Source organism: Aptenodytes forsteri, unplaced genomic scaffold (assembly GCF_000699145.1).
Source record: "Aptenodytes forsteri isolate BGI_AS27 unplaced genomic scaffold, ASM69914v1 Scaffold239, whole genome shotgun sequence".
NCBI lineage: Eukaryota > Metazoa > Chordata > Aves > Sphenisciformes > Spheniscidae > Aptenodytes > Aptenodytes forsteri.
In genome coordinates this window covers 1,149,468-1,169,986 of record NW_008794743.1, presented here as the reverse complement: position 1 = coordinate 1,169,986, position 20,519 = coordinate 1,149,468, and the positions used below count along the sequence as shown (strand labels likewise).

The 20,519-nt window shown below is 41.7% G+C and overlaps 1 protein-coding gene across 1 annotated transcript in view; it reads right to left on the bottom strand.

Annotated features, from left to right (window-relative positions):
• Positions 1–20,519, bottom strand: part of TLN2 (talin 2) — a 178,200-nt gene that overhangs the window by 45,494 nt on the left and 112,187 nt on the right. The window contains exons 34-45 of the mRNA XM_009273990.1: positions 19,346–19,468; positions 17,900–18,043; positions 17,549–17,710; positions 15,861–16,001; positions 14,490–14,671; positions 13,258–13,390; positions 11,564–11,665; positions 8,616–8,786; positions 6,088–6,234; positions 5,125–5,226; positions 3,624–3,743; positions 882–1,028 (exon numbers count right to left, since the gene is read on the bottom strand). Of these exons, the coding sequence (XP_009272265.1) occupies positions 882–1,028; positions 3,624–3,743; positions 5,125–5,226; positions 6,088–6,234; positions 8,616–8,786; positions 11,564–11,665; positions 13,258–13,390; positions 14,490–14,671; positions 15,861–16,001; positions 17,549–17,710; positions 17,900–18,043; positions 19,346–19,468 (1,674 nt within the window). The remainder of the gene's footprint in view (positions 1–881; positions 1,029–3,623; positions 3,744–5,124; positions 5,227–6,087; positions 6,235–8,615; positions 8,787–11,563; positions 11,666–13,257; positions 13,391–14,489; positions 14,672–15,860; positions 16,002–17,548; positions 17,711–17,899; positions 18,044–19,345; positions 19,469–20,519) is intronic.

Sequence of the window (20,519 nt, the reverse complement as noted above, 5' to 3'; positions counted from 1 at the left end):
CCAGAGAGGTGGTGGATGCCCCATCCCTGGAAACGTTCAAGGTCAGGTTGGACAGGGCTCTGAGCAACCTGCTCTAGTTGAAGATGTCCCTGCCCACAGCAGGGGGGTTGGACTAGATGACCTTTAGAGGTCCCTTCCAAGCCAAACTATTCTATGATTCTTACAAAATACTGCCTACCCCTGCCTAAATTTGGAATTGCTGATACTCCTGGGGCACAACATGGTGGAAAATTTGTACAGCTGAGAGCACACTAACACAAGCTGAACAAGTGATGTTTGGTGAAATCTAAAAGTAACTGACATTTGACTCTCAATGTTTGTGCCCAACAAAAGGAGAGAAAGGCTGTCAAAAAGGTTCAGCAAAGCCTGAGCTACCCAGGCCATCTGTTTGAAGTGGACGTTTCCAAAGACCAAGAAACCCCAGACAGTTTGAAGATGCAGTTCTAAGAGTGTTAGCTTGGCCCAGTCTTAAAAGAGGAGGATGTTGCTACATGAAATCACGTGTCATCGACCAACCTCATCTCGATAACTGTGGCCTTAGTATATCCACGTGGACTTAGTATTTCCAAGGGAGTGCCTCATAAGGCACAAGTGCCATCTCATGGCTTAGGGATTAGTTTTGCACCAGTCTCCTTCCAGTATGAGGCTGAAGTTTTATTACGAGACATGAGGAAGAGCTAATCATGGGCTAATCTAGCACATGAACTGCACCGAACACTTGAAAGAAAAGTAAGAACTTAGTGTAATTCAGCCAAAATTGTACTATCATGGGAAGTTAAAAAAAAAAAAAAAATTTCCTGAACCCAAACTGTTTCACTGCTTTACTCCCTGGGGAAGCTCGGTAGACAAACACCATGGGGCAACACAGAGGGATGTCTTACCTTTTCTGTGACAGCACGAGCACATTCTATCAACTCCCTTTTGGTGTAGCTGTCTGTAGGGCAAATCTGGAGAGCTCCAGCTTTTTGCACAAGAAAGATACAGCCATGGCCAAGTTCTTGCACCCGAGTCCTGATCTGGAACCCTATCTAGATGGTAAAGGAGGTACAGGGAAAAAGGAAGCAAGAACAAAGTGAATAAATAAATGTCATGCTGGTACATTGTGTCAACACAAATGGAAACATGGTCACTCTGGTGAATCTTTATTACCAATACTCTGCCCATCGCTATACTCTCTGCAGAAATCAGAACAAAAGGACAGATGTAATACCATCTACTCATGTAGCACGACCCTATAAAAGGCTTACTGATTAAACAGGAGCACTAGTGAACTGGACCCTGGGAAAGAGAAGGCATAAGGTGTGTACCCAAGTCAAGTGTATGTAATTCAAGCACACACAACTTTACCACATTCAAATAACACTACTTCATCTCCTAGAACTGTACCGTCAGCGTGAGCTGTATTCAAGGTATGTACGATAGGTAAAAAGTACACATTTACTCTACACTGCTGAAACCTGGTCAAAAAGTGTATGACTCAGTTTGTTTGTTTTTGAATCTCGCACAGAGTCTCAACTCTCCAGAACTGACCACGTACATGTGGAGCACTGAGATGTGGAAAATCCTGCCCTCACCGCTTCTGATTTATTAATAATCCTACGGCATAAGCTGCGCGGTCCCTGATTAGAAACACGTGAGAGTTTTAGTACCTGCAGGTACTTAGGCATATAGGTGTGTATCAGGATTAATAAGTAAGCAGGAATCACAGCCATTAGTATCACAAATGGAATTATTTCAAATTCAGGCAGAAAGTAACATGCAGAAATGGTAATTCAATTTAACAATATCAAGCCAAATGCAAGCCGTTGCTTTTCACGTAGCTACCGAGCATGAAACACTCAAGTAGTCTATCAGTGATGGAACGTAATTACAAAGTCAAAAACTCTTTGAAGGTCTTTTATCTAGATAATCTGATACATCTGGTGATGGTGAGATACCCTCTTACCCCATCTCGACAAAGTTTGTCTATGCTCCGTAACCAGAGGCACGCAATGAGAAGAAGAGAGAGGTGAAAGGATTTCTGTAATTGTGCTCAGAGAATTTGCAGCAACTACTGTAACAGGTTAATGCAACTGAGGCGAATAATCCATATTCCTCTGTTAGCATAAGGTGTGTAAGACCGCATGGGGAACCCGCTTCTCCTGCATCGTATTCTGACTCTGAGGTACAAAAGATGTCCCGTCAGCAAACCAGCTCCTACTGGTTGCCTGCATCTCACTTTCAGGACAGGAAGTTATACTTGAAATCGCTTACAGGCAAGATAAAAAAGCATAGATATGTTTGTAATTCATCAAAACATATGAGATCGAAGGAAAGCTGTAGAGTAAATAATTAAGAGTTTTCTTTGTATTTGCAAGTTGTCTGTAAGCGAGAGTCCCAAGTAATTTAGGAGGTTCTGTCCCAATCTACAGAATTGCCGACTATTATTGCAAGCCGTTTCTTTCTGAATCTGGACCAAGGTTTTGACACAAGATTTCTGTTCTTTGATTGGGTAATTCTTATAACAAGGCTTGTAGCATAAAAAGCCACGCTTATGAAGTAAAATGTTACGTCTTTTGCATAGTCCCTAAGTGTTGTTAAAAATCTGCCAACTCATAGCACTCCTAGGAGAAAACTTGTTCCGTAGACAATTCACATGTATTGAGAGCAATGGGAGGGCTGAAGAGAAACAGAAGTGAAGCCGATTCGAAGTTCTGAACGTTCACCGAGAACATTTTGTAGTAAATCCTAATTCCTATCATTATACACCCGTGCACGTGAGCAGTGCTAAAACTCAGGTGTGTTATCAGTAACTATGTACTCTGTAGTACTATGTGCAGCTCTGCCCCAACCTGTGAAGGCACACTGAATAGAGACTAATATTTGGAGGAGGGAAAGGTCAATATCAAAGACCAAAATAGATATCTCTCCGCAAACCATTAGAAGGAAACTACTTACAACACATACATGCAAATAACTGTTGATATTCTAAGATTTCACAGCATTTTGAAAAGACGCACAATTTCACTATGCTCATCAGTTCCTTTCCATCCAGTGAAAACAAACTCGGTAGAGCTTTTGTCTGGCTGCATATAGTTTGTGTCTTAAAAGTCTGTTTTTAGCGAAAATAGGAGTAGATTGTAAAAGAGACAGATCTGTATAGCCAAAGCACGCCTATAATGTTGACTCGGTTCACGTGACTGTTTCAATCAAGCGACAGTAGGCCAAATGAAATTCTTCTGGGAACAGATGTGCTGTCCTGTCCCACGTTTCAAGCGTCAGTGGGCCAGAGGTAGTGCATCTGTTTGCCTATCAGACAGAGCACACGTAGTATAGACAGTCCTTGTGTACAAAAGCAGCTAACGAAGCAAAGACAGTGGAAACGCATCAACTGCATTCATTTTAGAATCATCGCAAAGACATCTGAAAGAGAACACATTACCCAACGGCTCAAAACCTATTATCTGTCTGATCATACAAGGGATGTATCGCATTTGGCAATGGCTGCAAGCCTGTTGCTGCAACTGAGTGAGGTGAATACCCCTTGTCACTTCGCTCTGTATTTATTGTACTCTCTACAGTAAAAGAATACCCGTGTTGACGCCACCGTGTACAGAGAATAAAGAGGTCTAAAAACTGCAGACCTCCTCTGGTTCTGCTGTAGCTGCAGCCATTCGGCCCTGGAGAGCCAAATGCCCATAGTCATTGGTCATTTGTGATGCAAGTCCTCCCAACTCTTCCGGGTTAGTAACCGACTTAGTCATCTGAAAAAAGAACACAAGCAAGAGAAAAAGAAAAATGACAGGCATGAGAATAATTTGTTAATACACTCCAGCTTAGAAGCACACTCATTTGTTTGGCCACATTGATGAAATGGGGTAAACTGCTTGCCATGTAAGGGACCTGTCCTCCAGCAAGAATTCCATGAGGAAACTCAAGCAAACATGCTTTATTAGAGTCATGGTAACCAGGCACTCGCAGAACATACGGAGTAATCAAAGAGCAGCAGTTAGAGCTGGTAATTCACTCTTTGACACAGCGGGGCAATAGGCCAGGTACACAGTTACTCGGACCAGGTGGGGAAACAGGTTTTGCGTGTCGCAGCCACCTTATTTAGTCAAAGGTGAGCTAGCCTACATCAGTCTCAGCTGGCGCAGCATGGGAGCATGAAAATGGGAAAAAATCTGAGGACCAATGCAAAACACGTCTGAGACACGGGAAGAGGACCAAGAAGAAATAGGTAGGATTACGCAGAACGCCTCAGTAGAACGTCAGTATAAATAACTGAATCTCTCTTTAGAAAAAGCCTACCTTTTAACAGAAATATTTCTTCTGTCTCCAATTTATGATAGTAAAAGCCATGGAATTCCATCCTTGGGGCAAAACTAGTTTTAGACAAATTTATACCGTTTGCCAATAAGCTGCAATGTCGTAGATAGCAGAATCATCAACCTGTCTTGACTGCAACAGCAATTGATTTTGTAAAAAATCCTGTCTGTAGCATATGTAAATAATCCCCTTGCCTCTCTTAAAAACAAACAAGCAATGGAAGCACTCTTCAAAAGGCAAACGTGTTATGGTCAGCATTACTGTGAAACATGAGTTAAGAAAATCTCGATTCAACAAGTCCTTTTTTCTTTTGTTAAGCCCAGGTGAATCACAGAAATGCAAGAAAAGAACAATTTGAGATGTTGATCTGCATTCATTCATAAGTATTACAGGGGTCTAAAAATATTGATGTTATTTCACAAGCTAAATGAAACAATAATTGTGAAAGGATAACCTGAAGTCATCAATAAAAATAAGGTGGTATTTCAATGACAATTAAACAGGCCAATGAAAAAGTGTGTAGGTGAAATGTTTTCCTTTTATTTCTCATAGAAGATGAGTCAAATAAAAAGTTTTTGTGCAGAAGGACCACAACACAATCCAGCACTCCTCCTGTAGAGGGCCACCCCTATGATCACGCCACTAAGATCCAAGAGTTAAATTGACAAAATTATCACTTCCTTTGCTCCATTACCCCTAAAGAGATAAGGTTATTGGAAATGAGCATTATAAAGAGTTTCACGACACTGTGCAAATCATTCCACATTCCTTATGTATGCAGAAGAGTTTGTACTTAGTTCTAACCAAATATCTTACCATTTCCTGTGCTGTTACAGCAATGGCTTTAGAATATTTCACCACAGTGGTCTGATAATCAACAAATGTTCCCTTGGGATCTGGAGGCGTACCTTCATCCAGCTGCAAGAAAGAGGGAAAAATACGGCAGAAATAATAAGGTCATAACCAATAGCATACTTTACAAGTAATAATGAAACCGTATTATACATTCATTTTTATAATCTCCTCTCTCTCAACATATGCAAGTGAAGACATTGCACCAGGATGTACGGAGAAGCTCAGAAAAGACTTTAGCCCATGTTATGAGCATGGAACACTCAGAGAATTTACAGTGCAGAGTTTTCGAGCGCAAGGTCAACTTCTCATGCAAGGTCAAACCACCTGGAGTTCTCGGCTAATGTAGAAAGGAACATGCAACGGTTTCGAAACAAAATGTTCCTGCAAGAAGATAACTAAGATTCCTTTACGTGGTAAAGGCTTCAATCCTGCACACCTTTAACTTGAGATAGGGAAAACCAAGTATTTGGATTGAACTAATTTACATTTTGCAACTATACATTTTCAGTAGAATGCTTCACAAAGCATAGCAGAGCACTTTGGGCTTTGACATCTTCTCTGAAGGTAGTTGGCTTCAAGGTTGGCCTGCTGATCATTTAGGAGACTAACATAACAAATAAGTAGGAAAAGGAAGCAAAAATAAAAGGCCAGTTGACCTAAGATGGCAGTTAAATAGCAGCATATTACTGAATAAAAATATTTTGTAGTAATTCTACCGACAGGTACTGTGTAGGTTGTTAATGCGAGCACCACCGCCTACGTGAGTTTGCTTTGCAAAATCAAAGAACCTTTACGTTTCCTGTCATAGCGTGGCGGTTACCAACCATTGCTGAAGTGAATCAACAAGCAGCTCTTCCAATCCCTTGCAATGTGGATCGCCTTGCAAGTGCAAAATGAAAAGGGGGTCTGGATTTCTATGCTCACCTTGCTCATTGCCTCTGCTATCGAGTCTACCATACCTCCAACCATGCCTACTTCGCTCGCAGCTTCATTTAAGGTAACCATGATATCATCCACAGCCTCTTTCATCAGCTGAGCGGCCTCGGTGATTGCATCGTGAGTATGGGATGCCTGGAAAAGAGAAAACGAGAAAAAAGATCATCAGAAAGCATTCTATGCATAAATCAACGTGCGAATCAAAAGCGTAATTAATGAAGACAATACAATAACAGCTCTGAAAATCCCCTTTCAGGTCAAAAATGAGAAGCTAAGTCTAACGGCAACGTCGACAGAACAAATCTTGTTTCGACAAGAAAACACAATGTTGAACAGGAGTTGCTTAGGAAAGCAACAGGACCTTTTCTAGAAAAAATGATGAAAACGACTCGTACGTAACAGAAGCAACAAAGATAAAGGAAGGCAAAAATAGCACCAGACAGTGAAACAGTCTACTTCTGTACCAAAACAAAATGCTCAAAAAAGACACATGTAGACATATGAACAACAAGAGAAAACACTTGCCCTGTAAAGGAAGAAAAAATATCACAGTCATAATATCACTAAAAAAAGACTGTAACTGAAAACACTCCTAAGGAATTATTTCACAAGAATGGTTTTTCGAAAACAGTAAATAAAAACAAACAACAAATACCAAAAATCCTCTATCTTCAGTCAAAAACCTACTGCAAAAAAACTGCTTGCTGCTTGGATATTCATGAAAAACTTGTAAAAGAAAAAGAAGAAAAAACCCACCCCCAAACCTAGAACAAATACAATTAAAAAAATGAACAACACATGAAAAAAGGCATGAAAACAAGCGGGGTGCACGAGCGCCCCTCAGAGAAAGGTGCGGGAAGTGTGCCAGAGGAAAAATGTCGCAAGACGGCAGCTCTCTATAAGGCTTGCGGAGCGCACCAGAGGAAAAGCCTCTCGTGGTGGAGGCTCTATGTATAGGTGCGCAGCGTGCGCCAGAAAAAAAAAAAAAGCATTGCAAGATGGTGGTTATATATAAGGGTGTGCAGAGCGCACCAGAGGAAGAATGTCATGAAACAGCAGCTCTTTATAAAGGCGTGCGGCGCACACCAGAGGAAGAAGTGTTGCACGCCCATGGCCCTCTATAATGGTGTGCAGAGCGTGCCAGAGGAAGAAGCATCGTGAGAGAACAGCTCTCTATAAAGGTGTGCAGAGCGTGCCAGAGGAAAAATATTGCCCACCTGCGACTCTACAAAGGCGCGCAGAGCACCAGAGCAAAAGTGCCATGCGACAACGGCTCTATGTAAGGGCGTGCAGAGCGCGCCAGAGAAAAAAGCGTCGCAAAACAACAGCTCTCTTACAGAGATCTCCATATAAATGATGGCTCTATATAAGGGTGCGCAGTGTGCACCAGAGGAAGAAGTGTCACGAGGTGATGGCTGTATATAAGGGCACATACCAGAGGAAAAATTGTCATGCGATGACAGCTCTCTATAAGGGCACGCAGCGTGCACCAGAGGAAAAGCACCTCGCAGCTAGGGCTATTTGTAAAGGTGCATGAAGCGTGCCAGAAGAAAAATGTCTCAAGATAGCAGCTCTCTATAAAGGCGTGCAGCGCACGCCAGAGGAAGAAGCATCGTGCACCCATGACTCTCCGTAAGGGCTCACGGAGCACGCCAGAGGGAGAAGCGTCGTGCACCCATGACTCTCCATAAGGGCTCACAGAGCATGCCAGAGGGAGAAGTGTCATGCGATGCTGGATGTATGAGAGGCATGCGAAGCACAGCAGAAGATAAGCGTTGTGCAACGCCACCTGTATAAAAAGTCTCACATGGCGGTGCCCATCAGAATAAGGCGCATGCAGCAAGGCATGAAAACAAGCAGCGTGCGACGACATCCCTCAGAGAAAGGTGGGTGCATCGCACCGTAAAACAACGGGAGAACCCCTATGGGCAAGGTACTGCTGGAGGGGGCCATGACATACGTGTATGCAGGGCAGGGGGTGTGCCTGTTCGTGCAGTTGTTGAATGGCATGGGGTGTGGTCTGTCACACCGTCGGGGGCAGGACTGGCTGCCTGCTGGGAGAAGGCATGAGTTCTGGGTCGTGCACCCTCCTTGTGCTCTCAGGTGGCTTGTGGGATGGTACGCGCTTCCACGTGGAGCTCAGCAGCAGAAAGCAGGCCCTGTCCTATCTTTGATGCAGCCGGGGCGTCCCCCACGAGCATCAGGGCCAGGGGGCCTCACCCACTGGGACGTGTAGCAGACAAGCCCTGTCTTTTAACCGGTTGGTTTCTGTAGTATTGCATAGATATTTGCCATCAGACCCTGCCTTTGTGTCCCTTGTGAGGATGCTGTGAGCCGGACTGGAATCCTGTCTTCGATAAGTGTTTCCACTCTCCAATGAGAGATGCCAGGAGAGCCGTCAATGGCATTTTCACTGCAAACATATCCCTGAGCCATGCAGTAGGTAGGTGCTGTTTTTTCTGTCTTCTCCCCTCGCCCGTCTCCAATAATCCCTTAGTTACACGTGGCAATCGTACCTTGGGGTTTCCTCCCCCTTCTTTGGCAGCATACAACATCTGTAAGGCAGATTCTGCTAGCGTCTTGCTCTGGTCCAACACGGTCATCTGTTGCTGATGATCTAGTGTTTTGGATGCCACGCCAACTGCAGCTAAAACCAAGGGTTCGAAGTAACTTGCCAGTTGCGTTACCTAAGGAAGCCAGAACAGCCACAGAAAGCCATTAACCCCATTTCTCAGGTGTAACTGAGAGGAACCATATTCCCTGATTACCATCGGGCCATGGGTTAGCTCAAGTAGAGCTGTCCTACCTAGTGCTTCTGCGCTGTACAGCGTTTAGTTTGTATTATGTGCCTGTGTGATTCTGACTCCCCTCACCTTCAAATTCCTTGATAAAGCCATGTGTCTCCTCCCTCAGATGCACAGAGTCCCTTGAGGTCAGATGAAATAGTTTTCAAAACTGTCACGGGAGCTGCACACTACTTAGAAGCATCCATGACAAGTGTCGCCTCCATTCAAGGGAGGAATTTCTCAACCTTCATTGTGGATAACAGACAACAAATGGGACCACACTGGATTTGGACCTCTCTGTTCACCTCAGGGACTGCCTGTATTCACAACCTTTGCTCCCTAACCCTCAAACCCTCTTCATCAGATTCCAGTGCAGACCTGGACAGTTCTCTGCTGTGTAAGACACCAGAGTGGGCACAAGTGCTAACATTACCTCTGGACACAGTTCATCACTCCTGATGTAGGAACACTTCCCTGTGACAACCCTGCAGTGTTTCCTGCTGCTAAAAGGGAGACTAGTGGTTAAGTGCTAGTCTGCAACACAGTAGTTGGTATAGGCCAATAGGAATAGGCATGCTACAAAGACTGCTGCATTCTTCCCTCAGTAAATTACTTGGGCTCAATACAGTGTTTGGAATATCTAAAGACACAGTTCTGCTAGCAGCTTCTGTTGCTATATTTTAGTCTTCAGAAATCTCTGGAGTTGGTCTCCGTTTTCCTCAGTTTCTGATCTGATTTACACTTGTTCTGAGGAAATAACTGCTTTTGGCTATACACGTATTCTAAGAAAATAAGTGAATATTTTTATATGAATGAATATTTTTACAGTCTACCTGTGATCTAACACATCTTCTACAAAACCACAACAGCACTTGGTTCCTGTCAGAAATCCACGAGACTTTGCTTTTACAGTTTTTACTGGATGCGAAAACCCTGTACTGCTTTGGGCCAATTATTCCACAGAACATGCACAAATAGCCCACTGCGGCACCATCTGGTACACCTGAAGCCTGAGAAGTTCAAGTGTGCGCATGTTTGCAGGGGCTATAAGCAGCTTTCGAAGGTTGGCATGGGAAAGAAATATAGCAGTACTTCATGTGCAGGAAAAGATACTGAAAGGTTTACTCCATCTAAATGACTATGTGGCTAGCTAAGAGCCAATAAAACTTTAAGACTTAGTCAGACTTCTTTTTCTACTTTCTTCCTCAGAGGATTAAAGCAAAAAAAAAAAAAAAAAAAGGGAAAAAACTTAATAGTAGGAATGATTCCACAAACATAAGGTCTTTTAAACTGTGTCAAAGTAAATGGCAGGAATGGTTTCTTCTGCATTCAGCAGGAAAAACAGGTTTAAGAGAAGTGCTGTCGACTTTGGTCAACATTTACCTAAAAAGTGGGAGGAGGAGTGTGACTCCCTAACTACCTGTATCTTAGCAATCCTGATTTGTTATGTGCCTCAAAGGGCTAGGTAAACCAAGAATCAAAACTGCAAATAGTTGAGACGTTATGAAATACTTGATTGTTATCCAAAGCTAAACGGAGTTACTTGGGTACAACTCTGGAAGAACTCTCACACTAACAAAGTGATTCCCTTCCAGTATTAAATGCACTGACACAGAAAACTTGTATTTATTTTTCTCTCAAGAATATATTGTAGGATGAGGAATTACTATCTGAAAAACTACTGAAGTCTTGTAATAACCACAGTAAATAATGCACACTTCCGGTACACGTGTTGTTAACGTTTCATTTTTGGACAGAGATCTAATAAGCACAAGTTCTACCATACTTACACTCCACATAACAGAGGGACATGTTTACACAATGCTTACAATAGAATGCAAGATTGTTATAAGTCTTTCTTCCCCCAATCCCTAAAAATTTGCAGCAGGGGCTGAAACTCAGGACTGATTTTTTCCTAATAAAGCTCACGCTCCCTCTACAATCAATGGAGACAGAGTGCCTCGCTCAGAAGGTGGAAAAGCAGGCACATCACACTCCTCCTTTGAAACCACAGTCTAAACTTCCCTCTCCTCAGACTGCAGAAGCTGCTTCAGGAGATGGGCCTCCATAGGCCAGAGGTAACCTCTGTGCGTATCCCACACTTCCCTCCTCGCTTCATCATGAGCTGGCCAAGAAATGGAGTAGCATGCTTTATGCAAGGACGTCAGATCAGGATAGGATCTGACAAACCTTTGCCAGACTTCATCAACTGGCCAAATTCTGCCATATATACATATTCAAACTGTAAGTCTGTGACCTGCCGAACAAGCCTGGAGTGTGATGGACCCCAGGTCCTGTGGTCACCTTCAACACAGCACAAGAGACAGAAGAACCTACACATATGTACAGCTGCTGGCTACAACGGCCAGAGGTAGGGAGACCTATAATGTTGCGCTCCACCCTTCCATCTTTGCTTTTCCCTCCCCTTTCTTAATCTGTCCTTTCTCCATGAACCTGCCCTTCACCAAAAACCTCAATGAAAATATCTTTCTGATAGCCCAAAACATAAACAGGTTTATTTGGTCTCAGCTCCAAGTATTTGGAAATCCCAGATCTTTCCTCCTTCCACATGCTTTCTTCTGCTCTTCTGTAGGAAGTGAAAAAACTACTAAATCATCGTCTCCCCTAATGTCCAGCTGTCTGAGATTTCAAATACCTTCTTAATGGTAGGACAGTACCTTGTGCCCAAGCTGAGCTGCCTCTCCCCGAGCTGCAGTAGCTATGGGATCAATGAGGTGGCCAATTTCCTGGACGACCGATGTCAGCTGCTCCTGTAGAGCCTAATATAAAGAGAAATTGTCAGTTACTACCACAGCTGTTCTTTTATCAAGTTGTACCATACCGTAACAATCACCCTTAGACCAACCAACATACTCGGAATGCTGTTCAAATGACCCACTACAGTAGGATGCAGAAATCCACGCTGTTGGCTTTATGTACTTGCTCAATTCTTCTCCTTTACCCTGTTTCAACAACAAGAACCCTGAGATAGGCCTGCTCCTCTTTCGATTTATATGGCAAGTCTGGGGAGAGCGGAGGAAAAGATGGCTCCCTCCTACTCCAGCTGATTGTAGCAAACTCGGGAGTAGGTGTCCTTTCTCATTGCAACGTGACAACGCCCCTGCCCCTCACCAAACTATTCTTGCCCTGCCAAAGATTTAGTATCACTGCACCGATCAGAGAAACCAGCAGGAGCTCCGATTTAAATATGAAGAAACATTCTTCAAAGCAGACAATACAGCACAAGAGCAAAAAGCCCTACTGTAGACTTTGAAGCTAGCAGGAGAATTTCACCTATAAGGAAAGACAAAGGAAAAATATGACATCTCTGAGGGACAGAGATGTGGACTGACCTCCTGAATACCATCTGCGGGACAGGAGCATAAGAAAAGCATATTCCTAGGCTTGTCGAGACATAAATACTGGCTTTTAATTCAGAGCCACTTAATGTCTTGCCAGCCACTGGAATTTAGCTCACTCTCATGAAAGGCAAGAGAAAATAAATACTATGTTTGCACTTTGTTGCACTCCTATACTGCTTTAGAAATAACTGCCATTTTCACTAACGTTTATTTCAGTTCAACATGGTGTCCAAGATGACTTCATTATTTAAATAGAAAATAATATCTATGACATATTTCCTGTAATAACTTATTTTGTATAGCTTCATTTAGTCTGAGATGTTTCTAGTATGCAGTGTCACAGCCCAAAGAAACCACTGGAATACATAAATCGACATGTAATTTCAGGAAGCAATAGTACAAAAAGACACTAAATACCAAGCTGAGAATCTGATCATGAGTTGCTGACTTTTTGTAGGCAGTCTGGCATGATGGCCCTTCCTCAATTAGGTAAAGGCTGAAATAGGACAGGATTGGTCTACATTACCACGGGGCAGGAGCAGAAGGGAGCTTTTTTAATGAGAACATATCAACATCAACTGCGGATTTCACTGACAAAATGACAAAATAGGCATTAAGAAAAATGACAGAGACTTTTAAATCACCGGACTTCTAGTAATAGATTAGTTTCAGAAACATCCTGACTTCTACGTACGTGGCAAGGCACCAGAGAAACGCTAACTATCAGTCAGTCATGTCAGCACAGGAAGATGGAGTAATATGTGGGTGATGGTTAAAAATAACTACTTTCACCCCTACTTTTGCCTGGTGATTCTGGTATCTTTCTACAAGTGATACACTTTGGCCAGCATGTGATTTTGCCTGGAAAGATTCCACTAAGGATACTTCTCCCCTCACAGGTAGATTGTGCCAAGTGCTCAGCTCCAAATCTTCAAATGGAAAGAAAAGCAGCAGGGTAAGTGAGGCTGCTCAGCATTACTCTGTTTGTTCCTGTGCTATCTCTCCCTTACCTCAACTGAGATGTCATCCCTGGTGGCCAGACTCTGACTGACGGCTGCAAGGGAGGCCTGCTCAATGTCTCTGATGCATCTGTTGATCCCATCAATGGAGAAATCACATTCTCGCTGGCCTGGGGCCTTGTCCCTGAAAGACAGAGATAGTAAGCTGAGCATGGTGGGAAGGAGGCAGGCTCTTTCATGAATGCACACAAGCATACTTCATTACCTGACAATACATTAAGCACGTGGGAGGACAGCAACAAGGACAAAAGTTAGCTTTACTCTACCTATGGGATTTTGATGTATGTACAGGGTACTCTGCACACTTTCATACACACACATATCGCTCCTCTCTTAATCATTAGACAGAAAAAAATTTGTTGCCTCAGAAGAAAAGTGCAAATTCCATCTCCTCGGGATGGCCAGACTGGCCCAATAATGAAGGTCAACATGAAAATGCAAGAGACACCAGGAAAAAATATTCATGTTTCTGTACAGTGCAATTGACTGTCTCAGAAAACAATTCCTTAGGTATTAGGTGTTACATTCAGTCCAAGGTATCTTTTAACGAAGGTTAGTTTCTGAGTACTTTGTCCTGACATACAGTTTGCTATTTCAGTACATTCATTATCAAAGATCAACAAAACTGTAAACACTCTTTAGTTGACTGTTTTCATACCATTTTAATTTAATCAATATTAAAAAGTTAAGTATAGAACTACACTTTAAAATTTTCAGTAAGAAAAGGATAGACAGGTTTAGTCCAAAAAATAAAGAATATTCACTTCTTGCTACAGCATTCTTGCAACTATGCCGAGAACACTATAGTAAAGAATAGATAGCAAAGGTAATTTATACACTGTCTGACCCACCTCAAAAAAAAAATGCTGTTTTCCAAGTACTATATGTTGCTACATGAACTGGATGGAGGTAATATTAGCTACTGTTTTTTTTATTCTACAACATTCTCTATTACATTTACCTTAAACTGAATCGGAGGTGGAACCAGGGAAAGAGAACAGAATACAAACGAAGAACAACTCTATGCTGCAGAGTGCTGCGGTCATCAATTACGCTTAAACACCCAGCATAACTGGGGAGATATTGTGCATCATAGAATAAATAATTTCCATTAGTGAAAAATACCACAGTACTAATGGCCATACAGTATTATTCTTTATGAATGGCTGCTCAATTATTACGGCTTAAATGTGGACACAAAAAAGTTACTACAAAAGACATACCTGATAGAGGTTATAAGACTCTTGATAGAATCTGAGACAGTATGGGAATGCCCAGCTAGTACGGACCACGTAGGAGGGTCTTTTGGATTGATAGCCAGAGAACGAGCAGTTTTGATCAATAAAGACGAGCTCTCCAACATTGTCTTAGCAGAAACTAGAATTGGTTCCTGTGCTCGCGATCCCTGGGGTCAGAAAGGTACAAGAACACAAAGAACATTTAAATAATTATTTGAGTTTGTCCACACTTTCTGCTCCTAAAAATCTGTTTAATTAACAGCATTAAAATGGCATTATCATTTCTCGTATCATACTATTATATTCACGGATAGTCAACATGAAAATAGTACTAAAGTCATTGCAGTCCAACTGTTTTCTCTGTAACATACTTAAGAAACACTTTTCAAGTTTAGAAAGGCACCATCCAGCTGAGAAACAGGAGAAAACAATGACACTTGTCTTATCGTAGACTACGGAGATATCATTGAAAATAAACTTTATTTGTCACAAAACTTGCAAGATCCAACCAAGTGTGCTCTTTTCCCAGGAATTCGTTGGACTACAACACTCTAATTGGGTCATCATCTCTGTGTCTGTTTTATTGCCAGTACTTTGGTAAACCCAGGTACCACAGGCCTGGAGGACAGGCTTAGATTTCAGTTACAGCCCCACAACTTTAAGATTGCAACAGTTACTGCATCATCTGATCTTGCCAGCTGGAACAGAGGCTGCCAAAAGCAGGAAGGAGCGGTTGGAGAGTCAGTAATGATAGGTGACCTCTATTTCGAAGCTTTTATGAAGCTTGAAGAATTTCTTTTAGGGTTTTTTCCCCCCCTAAAAAACCCCCTTGATTAGTTACTTTAAATACTATTCTGTTGTAGTTACAGGGATTGAGGACAGAGAACTCAGGAAAAAATACAGAAGCCCCACAGAAAGTTATTCTTCCCAGAAAACCTGCTTCTTGTCATCATGACTGCATCATTTTTGGAAGGGAAAAACCCCAGCAACATCCCTTCAATCCTTTTCAGAACTAATTACGTTCCATTTGTTAAAGCTGCTCTTGAGGGAAAAAGGAGTATTTATTACTTAATCACATGGAAGAATCCAGCTAACAAGACATGCGAGTCACCTGTACTATATCACTTTACTAACAGGAGACTGGCAGCACTTACTGCAGCCTAACTAGTTTTATCCTACCGGTGCAAAGTTCAAGGTCAGAGGTTAAGCGACAGCCAGCAGAATGCCCTATGAACACGCAGGAACACAGAGAGACATTTCAGGGTCAGGTCTTTACACTCGCTTCCTCTCTCCTGATACACGACTAATTCAACATTTTCAACTTTTTGAGGGTGGAAGTACAACATCCTGCCTTACCTCAGTGCTGATCTGTGCTGGTATGCTGACAAATTCTGGATTTGAAGCAAATGCCGTCAGATTTTCTACAGCCTCTATCAAAGGTGCAGTAGCAATTCTGCACTTGTTGCGGTTCTCTTCAGAGAAATCACCATCCAGGGCCTGGAAATTAAATCACAATTGAGTTCTGTCTGAATGGGTTTCTTTGCAAAATTGAAGAAAGATGGTTTAATTCTTCATAGTTTTAAACTGTTGTGTGCTTATGACATGTGAAAGTTCCTCCACAAATGAGGCTGATGCAAAGAATGTGATCCTTTAAGCATGTGTTCCTTTACTTAGCTGGTTGTTGACCCTAAACTTAAAACTATTGCTTTGGTTCATAAGACCGAATAAAGGTTTTCTATCATTGCACTCTGATGACTCTCATAAATTGTGTCTCAGCAGCTCATGCTCCAAAGGGTGGAAGTGGCTGAAAGTTCCTCCACAAATGAGGCTGATGCAAAGAATGTGATCCTTTAAGCATGTGTTCCTTTACTTAGCTGGTTGTTGACCCTAAACTTAAAACTATTGCTTTGGTTCATAAGACCGAATAAAGGTTTTCTATCATTGCACTCTGATGACTCTCATAAATTGTGTCTCAGCAGCTCATGCTCCAAAGGGTGGAAGTGGCTAACAAGGCGGGGGTTTTTTTTGATATTTAAAATTTTTTTTTTTTTTTTTTAAGCAAGCCAATAATTTATTACTCTCATTTTCACGAGTCAACTGTGATCTCTTTCATAGTCTCATAGGAAAGATTTCAATATGAAGGACCTTCTGTGTAACGTAATAGAACCTTCCAGTCCTAAGAGCATAATTATTTTAAAAGACTTTCAGTAGCAGACCAGCTAATGGCGTTTTTTTCCTTTAAACTTATTTAAAAATTTTTTTTTTTTTTTTTAAGCAAGCCAATAATTTATTACTCTCATTTTCACACGAGTCAACTGATCTCTTTCATAGTCTCATAGGAAAGATTTCAATATGAAGGACCTTCTGTGTAACGTAATAGAACCTTCCAGTCCTAAGAGCATAATTATTTTAAAAGACTTTCAGTAGCAGACCAGCTAATGGCTTCCAGAAGGGTTTAGAATCATGAGTCCTCTACGGCTTAACAAGTATTATTTCTGCTTGCATGAGGAAAAGCTACCTCCTGCCAAATGGCAGGCAGGTATCTGGAAAATAAAAGATTGCTATTAACAGGAGACTATTAAACAGCAGCAACATAAACTGCTTCTGTTTGGTCCCCAGTATTATTTCTTTCTTTATTTTTCCCTAATAAATATGGTAAAGCTGTCAGAAATACCTCCACAAACCTCTGGATATTGAGCAATGTAACACCTTTGAAAACCTCCACGTTCAGTTGTTTGCAAATTATTCTCATGGTGCAAGCTCATTAAGTACATCAACACAGAGTTGTCTCATGCTGGATGGGCCAGCTACCTCTCCTAACACTAATATTGCCCAATTCTTTCCATCTTGACTATGGCACAGTTATACCACTGAACGTGTTTTCCAATTCAGGTCTTCAAAAATGTAATTAATGATTTCTTAAACTATACATATCACAGAAGGTAAAAAGATATTTCTAACTGTTCTGATTCTGTCTCAACAGAAAAAAAAAAAGAAATAAAAACACAAAGGAAGAAGGAAACACAATTAAGCAGCATTTGTACCTTGATAGTTTTAACCAGGTTAGCAGTGCTGTTTGCAACTTCCTTGGCAGACTGCACAAAGTGTCTCTTGGCAACAGGATTTGCTGTCTTTGATGAAGCAATGCGACAAGCATTGCACAAAGCAGAAGTATGTTTGGCCACAATTGTGGCAGCTGATAATACCTGTACAAATAGATGGCACAAAACAAGCAGATTGTCAAAGGAGCATGACAGTCGCTATCCTCTAGCTCTGCAAAGTTGCAGTTCAAAGCCATGCAACAGTTTCAAACCAAAACTCCTTTGCTTGGTCACAAATAAAGCGAAGTCACATGTCCTAACAATGATGGTCTCACTGCAATCCTCTGGAATCACCTGTGATGGGCTGCTTGCTGGATCTACCAAATTCTGGCAAGCCATCTGGATTGCTTGATTGGCTCTGGCAAATTGAATTGGGTCAACAAGACCCTGCTGACCAGCCTGACTGTTTGGATCTGAGATGCCAACCAGGTAAGCAGCCTAGAAATGGAGAAAGGAAGAAAACAATCCTAAGAAACAATGCTAAATCCATCTTGGTTCTTTGATAAGCTTGCCACGTATCGTAGCACACGGTGGTCAGAGATTATCCAGAAATCATAGTGTGAAGTACGATTACCATTTTTTTTAGCAATTAATCTCCAGAATCCTCTGAAACCAAGAAAACTTACCCTTACGCTTGTGAAAGTTATTTAGTCAAAACAAAACTCTCCACTGTTTAAGCAGCTGGTATCCCTGAAAATGTTATTTTTCACTTGCATAGCCAATGGAAAGAGCTTTAATGGTCACAAGCATCAGCAAATTATTTACTGGATTAGCCACAGTTGGAAGTGGTGAGGGATCTCATCAAGTCTGAGTAGAAAACCAATTCACAGCAAATGCACTACTGCTGAGTTTAGGACCCATCAAGTCTGCAGTTGTTGGTCTCACTGCAGCTCAAGATGTCTATGGCCAAACTTTTTCTCCATTGAATAAAAGTCTCACGCCTCTCAACAAGGAGGAACTGTCTGAACTGTCAAAACCGTATTTAAAGATTTCTTGATGAATTTCCATTACAGATACAATTATCTGTCACCTTGATATGCCAGTAAGGCAACGCAGGGATAGATGTGGAGCAGATTAAGTCCGTACTGAGACATTCCGTATTTGGGGAAATCAGGAAGCCGTTTCCAGATGCAGAGCATGATCCCCCACAGCCAAATCCTTCACTGAAGAGGCTGTATGAGCTCTCAAAAGTTCAAGTCACCCAGTTATGAGATCAAGTGAAACCACAGTGACCAGTTCCAGACTCTAATTTGTTGTAGTAGCTTAAGAATTTCAGTTATTCTCAAAGTATCTGAACAGCTGAAACAGGTTGCTTATTATTTAAAATGTCTGAAATTAGTAGTGCTCCTTACGAATTTTTACAAACTAAATCAAACTTGATTCATTCATTTTAACTGTGGCTGGTTTTTGTGTGCTTCTCTATGATATCATAGTTCAGAGCTTGAGCTGCAAACGTGAATTCCACCTGCTACAGCTTTGACATTTGCTTTATCCTCAGAAAAGTTTCCTTCTTGATGCCATTTCCCTTCCTTATCAAATACGCATGTTATTGCACTCTGCTGCTTCTGCAATGTACAGCAGTGTATGCACAATTTCTGTGTATCTACACAGAGCATGCCGTGTAGTACAAGGTCATCATTTGTTTGGCCACAAGGAAGTGAATCTCAGATTTACACATGCACAACATGAGCTTTCTAAAAAAATAAAAACATACTTGCTTTACAGACTTCAGTAGCTTACCTGAGCTGCTGCCTCTGTGAGGCCACAAAGAGCCTTGGATGCAACTCCAACACATTCTCCAAAGACTAAAAGATCCCCAGTTTTTGCATTCTGGGAAATGCCCGCCATTGATTCTCCAAGAACCTCAGAAATTAAAAAACAAAGTTACCTTCCCAATATGCTTCCCTACCACTCAAAGGCAAGTGATTCCTGGCCTTAAGCCAGTTCTGGCCCACAAACCTCTTTGACTTGGCTTCCAGAAATTTTAGCTAGCTACCGACTTCACTGAATTGGGCACATTCCTCTGTGTGGCGTAAGGGATAAGGCACGCAGATCAACACTGGATTGACAGTGCTGAACATAAACACTATTATAGTGCAAATGACTACGAGGATACAGAATTAACCCTCATTATTTTTGCTATCATCCACTAGTCATCACAGCTAGCCTGGTGCTAGGATTTCATGGACTGCAGAACATGACAGCCAATCCCACAGCTGCTGTTGACACATCCGGGATCTTCTTTGCCCCCAAACTCACGGAAACTCAGTGGAAATGAAACTGCATCTAGTCTGCTGGAACCATCTGAATGTTAGAATACACATTAATTCCCACAGTGTCTCCCACTGAATTCAGTTTATTTTCTTTTAAAATTCAAAACAAGATCTGACTGCAGTAGAGCATTAGATGCAAGGTGACACGCACATCCATTAAGCACTTACTTTTTCTTTTAGAGAAGGAAGGATCTGAGACAATTCCAACACATCAAATAATAAGGACATAATAAGCTTCAAAGAAAGATGTATAGCACGGTATGTTCAAAAATAACTTAAGCAATTTCATACAGATTTTCTGATGTGCCAGAATATTTGGACTACTCGGACATTTCTCTAAAGCTGTTTTGCACAGAACGATACAACGATATTTCACTCCCATTTATGCTTTGGGCCATTCTAACATAGCTGCAGTCAAAATATATCATGGAAGTATGACATGCTGTCTAATAGACAGGAAAGCAAGGGAGAGAGAGGGAAACTGTAACAGCATTGCATACCAGTCACTTAATTAAAAATTTCTTACCGAGGCAATATGCCTTCTATGTGACCAAAAACTGAAATCACCTGTAAGAGACCTATCTCAGGCTGAGTTTTATCAAGGAATGCAGCATACATTTTAGCTATAAACACTGTGCTGT